The sequence below is a fragment of the Arachis hypogaea genome, chromosome 19 (genome assembly GCF_003086295.3).
Source record: "Arachis hypogaea cultivar Tifrunner chromosome 19, arahy.Tifrunner.gnm2.J5K5, whole genome shotgun sequence".
NCBI lineage: Eukaryota > Viridiplantae > Streptophyta > Magnoliopsida > Fabales > Fabaceae > Arachis > Arachis hypogaea.
The window spans coordinates 158,756,969-158,765,553 of record NC_092054.1 but is presented as its reverse complement, the minus strand read 5'-3'; the positions used below and the strand labels follow the sequence as shown (position 1 = coordinate 158,765,553).

The 8,585-nt window shown below is 31.1% G+C and overlaps 1 protein-coding gene across 2 annotated transcripts; it reads right to left on the bottom strand.

Annotated features, from left to right (window-relative positions):
* On the bottom strand, positions 1-2,432 carry LOC112779443 (uncharacterized). 2 transcript variants are annotated; one of them, XM_025823709.3, is made up of 7 exons: positions 1,925-2,382; positions 1,618-1,742; positions 1,368-1,456; positions 1,198-1,272; positions 916-1,026; positions 465-560; positions 1-379 (listed from the first exon to the last, which is right to left on the bottom strand). In XM_025823709.3, the coding sequence occupies exons 1-7, from the start codon at positions 2,299-2,301 to the stop codon at positions 122-124; spliced, it is 1,131 nt and encodes a 376-aa protein (XP_025679494.1). In that variant the 5' UTR covers positions 2,302-2,382; the 3' UTR covers positions 1-121. The 2 variants fall into 2 exon arrangements, with proteins under 2 accessions (XP_025679494.1, XP_072084936.1); XM_072228835.1 differs by lacking the exon at positions 1,198-1,272 and having other exon boundaries at positions 1,925-2,432.
* Positions 2,433-8,585: the final 6,153 nt, after the last annotated feature.

The following is an 8,585-nucleotide window of genomic DNA, read 5'->3' as shown; positions in this document are numbered from 1 at the left end:
TTAGTCCAACATGGCATGAGAAGTTCTATTTAAAAGTTGCATGTATAACAGTTCATATGCACATATATGTGATAGGATTTGTGACAAATTAAACAATGTAAGACTAAATAGAATTGTGTTTTTATGTTGTGTGATATATGAATTGATATAAGGCCCATAAGAGAAGACCAATGGCTGTGTCCCTGATTAAACCCTTAACAAGGTCAAGAATCCATTGATAATTGGAATCTCTTGTGCCAACAAGATCTCGAAACCTCAAATTGCCTGTATCAGATAAGAGTGCGTATATTACACCATTCATGTGCCCTTTTCCAATAACACCCACCACGCTTTTACAATTGTTCACAGCTTTGCTTCGCTTCAATGACCATGCAAGATACTACAAACGCCAAAAAACCATCAACATCTATATATATACTCATTTGTACTTGTTCACAAATCCAAAGGAATAATGAGAATCTTACAACATCTCTTTCATGTATGAGAGGCGGCAATAGTGATGGGTATGTAAAACCTAGTTGCTCATAAAGTTGAAATGTACCATCCTCTGAACTTGCTTCCTGCGTGCAACTCTCACAGTTAGTCTTTTGAGAATATTAATTAATAAGAGAAAAGGATAAATAAGTCCCTGAGCTTTTGTTCTGCGGACATTTTCGTCTCTGACCATTGAAAAATACTTTTAAGTCTCTAACCTTCACAAAACTTGGACGGATCAGTCCCTGACGGAGGCATTTGGACAAATCAGTCTCTGACAGAGGCATTTGGACGGAGAGACTGATCCGTCCAAGTTTTGTGAAGGTCAGAGACTTAAAAGTATTTTCAATGGTCAGGGACAAAAATGTCCGCAGGACAAAAAGTCAGGGACCTATTTATTCTTTTCTCAATTAATAATATATGATGGTTTTGATGAGGAACCTGAAGCTTATTTGCAGAAATGTCAGAAGTAGAAGAAGCTATCCCACGAATAACCGAGGTGACTAAACTTAGTTTCTGACTCCATTTTAAAGCCTTCCATGCTCTCTGTAGCTGCATATATACATAGTAATTATTATATATCATAGGAAACATTTTAAGTGCACTGGGAGTATTGGTGTTCCAATTGTTTTAACCGTTCATCTGAATTATAAAAAATATATATAATATATATTGGTGTTCCTATATCATATTCTATATTGTTGCCTTTATATATGTACGTACTGTTATTTCAATGGGACGATCTCCCAAAACAATCTGTGCACCAACTTGCTCAGAAGCTTTTCGAGCAGCACGGAACTGCATCGTATATGTAGTATTCTAATAAGAATATATATAAAGAAGAAAAAAAAAAGGAGATTATACTATAAAGAAGAGCGTTAAAATTGAAACACCTCATCACCAAAAGGGCGGTTAATATCTGAAGAGATCTTGGATGAGAAAGCAGCCAGAAGCAATCGCAATGCCAAAGCAGTTTGACCACCTGATCACAACATTTATTACATAAATAAAATAAAATTATTGTGTAACATGCATTGTTATTTATTAAACTACTCTTCCACCTTACTTTAATCTATGACAACAATAAAAAAGTTTCGTGATTCACAAATTCAGCCCAACAGAATACATAAATTCAATTATTACCCAAGTTTATGCTGCGACCAACAGCTCCAAAGAAGCCAGTGCCAGTCAAAGAGAACATGTTTGATCTGAACTTGCCTACTTCATCAACGTCATCATCATTGCCAGATGCATACATGATCCCAGCTCTGGAAATTAAATCTGCAACAACTGAGATTAAGATGTGGATTCAAGATTGTCCAAATTTGATTTGCATAGCTTGCTTTCTTTTTATCATTCAGCGAAATCTCATAATCAAATTAAATTAAATCTCATTTCAGATATGGACTCAAAGAAGCACCGTTAGAATAAAAGAAGAATGAACGCTTGCCTGCTTCTACAGAGTTCTACAACCACATTATCTGGTCTGAGACACCGCACCACACGCTCTACCTCCACGGCGGACCCCTGCGAAACATGGTTGGTTCCGACCAGCCAAATCTCCTCGGGTTCCACGAACTCAGTCCTCCAAGAAGGGACAGGGCCAAACCTCTTCTTCTGCACCAAAACCAAGCTCCCATTCTCAGCCAAGTCAAGCAACTCAGGGTGCCATTCAGCTATGGCTGCTTTCGACTCTTGACCAATCTCTTCCCTGTAATCGAAACTGGCAGGCGGGGCTTTGATCGAAACCTTACTCAATGCTCTGATTTGAGGTTTTCTTGAGAGGAGTACTGCAGGGAAGCTTGATTTCATAATAATGGAGTCCATAGAATAATATGGTACACACAAATTAAAGGGTATGGTAGCGGGGATGATAGTGTATATATATGAAACACAAATGTAACAAACGTCCTACACCACACATTGTTTTTATTGTTTTAATTTGTGGACTATCGTTATCTCCAAAGTGGATGCTTTTGCCTCTCAAATGGTTTCATGTAACATGAGAGTCCAATAAAAACAAATATTCGCCTGGCTATGTTAAGTGTACATTAAAATCAACCATCAAAATCCGTATAAAATATATGTTGGAAACTAATTTTAATATATGAATAACGTTTTGATATTCAAGATAGAGGAGTGCTAGGGGGTCAGCAACTTTTATGTTTTGTAACTATCAATTGACCATCAATAGTATTTTTAATAGTGTAAGATTAAATTCAATAATGTAGAATTATTCAATTTTCTTTTGATGGTTAAATGTTGCCAACTTTTTAAAAAATTACTGGTCCCGAGACTTTCCCTTCGAAATATGTTTGTATGGAAAAATAGTATTTGAAACCACGTGAAATGAACGGTGTAAAAATATTATTATATATTTATTCATCAACAAATTAAATGTTAGGTGACTAATAAAATGATTTAATACATAAAATAAATATTTAATATTAAATATTAAATTCTAATTTTAAAATTTTAATAATATAAAAATAAAGCATTGAGTTGAAATATTAACCAACATTAATAAAAAATATTAGTCTCCTAACATTTCTTTTCAGTCATTTGTTCATACTATTAACTAGATGTCACTTAATTAAAGTAACTATACTCTGCCAATAAAAAAAATGTAACTATACTCTATGTCACATATCTTATGGATCTTACCTACAAATAATACTCTATTTACAAATTCATATAAATAAAAAAAATTACGTGTAGAATTGAATAACATTATCAAAAATAGGAATAATAATGTCATTATCCAAATTAAGAACTAATTTTTGAATCAACATACATAGATAATGAATATCAAGACTTAATTGTTAAACTTTTTGTGAAGAGAATAAGCTTAAGTCTTCAATATATTGAATATATGGAAAGAATTAAAAGCTTTTATTTTCATTCTCCTAACAAATTTCCTAAAATTCGTTATTAGCAAATTCTTATTTTATTTTGGAAGAACTATATTACATAAGGAAAAGTATAGGTAACAATCAAGATTTTTAAACAATGTGTAAACAATGTGAATTAATAGGGTTAAAAAAGTAAATTTAATTAGTAACATTAAATTAGGGTGTAATGTATTTTTATTTGATTGGTGGTTGTTCATGTTGTTCAAAATTTTCATTGTTCCCCTAGCACTCCCCATTACATAAACACACACACAACTGACAAAAAGCCTGAAAATTTTGAGGGTGTCTTTGAACTCCTCAGTTATCCAAGAAATTGCCCCTTGTTAAAACGTAGATTTTAATAAGTCAAATTTATTCTTTTCCCAATTGAATTATCGCAACTACCCCAATGAAGATGTGAAAAACATTTTCTCATGATGATGTTTAAAAAGCATGACTATTTGTTTAGCCACACTTTAAATAAAGATAACACTTTTATAACATATAAAAATCAAGCCTTACAATTTATCATCTAATAGTCAAAATGAAATATCTTCACACGATAACAATCATAAAATCTTCGTTGGAGTAGCCACCTTGAATTATTGGTAGGTGTCTAATCAACAAAAAAATGAATTCTATCCCAATCAAAGTCATTTTGTACTCAGATCATATGTAACCATTGTAATGATTTTTGGAAAAACTACTTTAATTTGGAGCATTAAGTAAGGTTTGATCATGAAAGGATAGCTTGACCTAATTTTCTTAGTTGAATAATCTAAGATGCTTCGGACATCTTTAATTAAATGTAGTCAAACTAGCAGATTTTGTTTATGAAGTCGGCAGTGTTTATATATATACTCTATTTTAAAATGTTTCCGCCATCTTTAAAAGTGAGTAAACTATATTTTTTATTTTTTATTGTTATATGTATACTCGATCTATTTTAAGATGTTTATACCATCTTTAAAAATGAGTCAACTATATTTTTTTTATGTGTTATATATGTGTGAGAGTTCTTATGAGTTCCATGCTGGGTGGTTTTACACTTTGGCTAAAACCAACCAGTAGCTTAATGATAGTTTAATTTGTCTAAGTTAATAATATGATTTGAGTATGCAGTTCTCAGTTTGTAATCTGATATGGGAAGGACACTGTTTTACTATTTATGGCATGATAGCAATATGATGGCTTACCCCTAATTTGATGCTTAATATGTGATATATATAATATATTTTCTACTCTATTTTCAAAGCGAAGAAACCAGAATTTGTTATATTCATATGCTAGTTCTTATGATTAATGTGTTGAAGTAAAATAATGAATAATATTCATTTTGTCTATTTTTCTAGTTACTAGTCCATTAGTGAGTGATTCTACATTAAAAGTGTAATTTTATTGTGTGAATAATTTTAATATGATCTAAAATATGGCTAAAAAAGAGTAAAATTTTTTCTAGAGGTGTTGGATCAAAAGGATGAAATCTAAAAGAACACCTTAAGAGTTGAAATTTTTTTAGTGGGAATTAAATTGATAAAAGTGGATTGGTTGGATTTGAAATGTATAGAATGACATCTAGTTGTAAGTAAATCAAAATAGATGTTCATTCACTAATATCACATATCATGAGCACATTTTTATTCAAACACCTTCTTGTCACAAACACCCGAAACAATATCATAACTAACATAATTTGTGGAGATCAACTTCTTCCTTACACCCATTTTTAGTTAAAGAGACTTGAAACGACGAGAACACCCAAAAATGCCTTCTCCTAACTGTCCTATTTAGTAACAAACATTTGGATAAATGAGGTAGGTTGAATATCACATTGTAACCATATATACTCCTCCTTTAAAATGGTTTGAGACTATAAAAGGATTTCAACCCACTCCTCTTAGAAAGTTTTTTTCTAAAACTTGAAGACTCATATTCATCTTTTACTCTCCTCTAATTCTTTTCGCTGTTCTTTATTTTGTTCATCAACTTCAAACAAAAATATTTATAAAATTAGTATTTGGGTGTTCCACTAGAACATCCGACATCGAATCTTACTTAAACTCTTATCCATTTTAAAAGAGTCCTTTCATCTTTTTGTGATATTAATAAAACTCTCAACACTTATTCTTTATTTTCAATTCTCATCTTTAATTTTTGTGTTATTTATTTGCTATTAATAAAAAAATATTTTTTCACAATTTATTTATTTATTTATTTTTTTTACTTAATCTATTTTCACAAAATTATAATCGAATGAATGGGCTAACAAAGAATCAAGTAACTTCATTTTGGTCGAAGGCCTGACTAAATTGGTATATTATGTGCCTTCAAAACAATAATATCTAGGTTAATATAGCTTTAGCCAAAAGTGGAAAACAACTCCTATGACTGTATGGTGAGTTATTAAAAAAAAATTAACTTCCATCGATAATCAGTTATTAGATTATAGTCAAACAAATTCACTTAATTGTCTATTTTTATTTAAATTATTACTCTTTTATTCTTTGTCATTTCTTTTTCTTTCTTTCTTTAAATATCATAATTTTATCTCTTACCATCAACCATCCAACACAATTCTCAATCGTTGTCCAAAGTCACTTATCACTAGAGATTCCAATGAATAAAATGAGATAAAGTTTGAACCCAATTTTAACACTATTCGCATATTGAATTTTTTACTAAAACTCAACCCTATTTTACTCGCAGATTGAGAGCAATCCAACGCTAATTTTATCTGCAGATATTTGACTGTACTTGCATATTTTTACAAATACGCAATATTATTATATAGCCTAATGAACAGACCACCGTAGCACAACGTTCAAGTTTAAACAGAGCACGGAGAGCACTGAAGTCCGAATGAAGCATACGAGCAGCCAAACACAGAGCACGACAACCAAGCCGGCAGATATCGGAGACGTGAACAAGTAGAGAATAGAATTCTTCAAGAGTTTGGAGGGTTGTGAATCTGTGATATGAGTGTAGGGGTGTGATATAATGTATTGAGTTTAAAGAACTAATAAAAAATTAATTGATGATGACTAAATATTATTGTTCGGTTAAAAATCCAATTAAGTGTATGATTAGTTTGCTTAATTGTGCAGGAAATTAATATAAAGTAAGCTAGCCCAACAATAAACTTCATACCAGATACACTCATGGTTCAAGAGAATATTTATTACTTACACCAACAATTTTTCATCAGAAACAAAGGCAAACATAAGGCCAAAACAAAATCAAATTTGGCCCAAAACACAAGTAAATGGCCCAATTGGTGATCCAAATCCATACACTCTAGTTGATTGCTAACTAAAAAAAGAAACACCACTTTCATTTGAATCAAATCAATCACACCACCGAATCAAACTCTTTCTTCTCTCTCTCTCTTCTCTTTTTTCTCACCCACGTGAAGCTCAAAAAGAAAGCAAGAAAGAAAAAATCATATTAGAGCTCAAATCAAAGTACAAAAAAGTAGATTACCAAATTCAAACAAGAAGGAAAAAGTCAATTAGTTAGGGTTTCAAGCAAAGATTACCTCCGACAGTTACATTAGAGAAAGTTTTCCATCTTTGTGCTTCATTGGAAATTGTTAAAGAAAATCCTCTCTTTACATGTACCGAATTGAAAAGCTCAAGGATTTGAAGGTTATAGAGTTTTGCAAGAAATCAATAGTCAGAAATGTTAGAAGGTATGGATACATGTATGGTTTCATCATTGTTGCTATTCTGTTTTGCGCCGCTACTGCTATTGTTTTTTGGGGAGCAGAAATCAAATGTGCTGAAGCATAGTTTCAAACTTTTGAAGCTTCACTCCTCTATTAAAGAGGTGAACGGTGGAACATTGATTCAAGAAGTGAGAGCACAAAGTTTGGATTCTTATAGCTTACAGAGCTATTCATTCTTATCCTTCATGGTTTTCAATTGAATATTTTGCTTTCTCAATTTTATCTTTCTTTGTTTCAATAGAAAAATGCATTACAGTAAGGAATGTAAGAAAAAGCCATTGACAGAAAAAAGGTAAAGAGAGTTAGACTTTGAGAAAAACCAATGTTTATTTCAAAAATTCTTTATAAATTTTTTTGTTTTGTTTTCATGATCTCGAAGGAATTCTCTTACTAAGTAGGGTGAACACATAGTGGCTATAAATCTAGGGTGAGGTCCTAATTAAATCTGACTTGAGTAGAAGTTGGGTTTGTCCCAGATAGAATTGGGTTGAATCTTAGAAAAAGTGGTGAATGTAATCTTGGTCAAAGATAGTAAAAATTCTATCATTATTGTGATAGAAACTGGATATAAATTACATTATATAAGGTAGGAGAACCAGGATATATGACTATGTTATTTCTCTCTCTCTATTCTAATTCTAGTTTTCTTATCTAAGAGATAAAATAAAATTGTCTCATATTTATTGTAATCAGTAATACTTCACAGCAACCATCCTTTTTCACAATTCTATTTTGACTCCTCCATCGATAAGAAATAAAATAAAAATATCTCCTGCAATTCAACTTGAGGTGACTCAACAGAATCGAAAAAGATTCATATAGTTTAAAAATAACACAAGCAAGTTAAAAGAGACCTAGATTCAACCCCTTTTTTTTAAGTCATTGATATCCATTATAATGTATTTATATATCACTAAAATAGAATTATTTTTTATATAAACAACAATGTTAAATTATTAATTGATTATCTTGGCTTAATAATAAAGGCTTTTTGCACTATGTAAGAGGTATTTGATCAACACCCATCTATAACATATTTTTAAAACGGTAAAAATTTAAGTACAGGAAATTAATTGTACTTGGATTTTCATCTTTTATAATATACATATGTAGGGTGAAGGTTGGTCGGATAGAATTGAGACACTAATCACACCCTACCCGACCCACGCTCAAATCCACTCTACACTCAAGCATACTCGCATCGGATCGACGATCGAATTGAGGCGGATTAGATACCGCAGATAAAATATATGCTATCATTCCTACTTGCCATTTTCTCCCATTATCCTAAGTCTTAAATTTTAAAATCTAAATCTTAAATGTTAAATATTAAATTTTAAATTACTAGCTAAATCTTAAATTCTAATTAAATCCTAAATTGATTTTTTTTTGTGACTAAATTGATTTTATTTATTTTATTGTAATATGTTCCTTTTACTTAAATTTTAGATATTTTTATTGTTTTTACTTTTTTTTCTTTAAGGTCGTTATTTTTT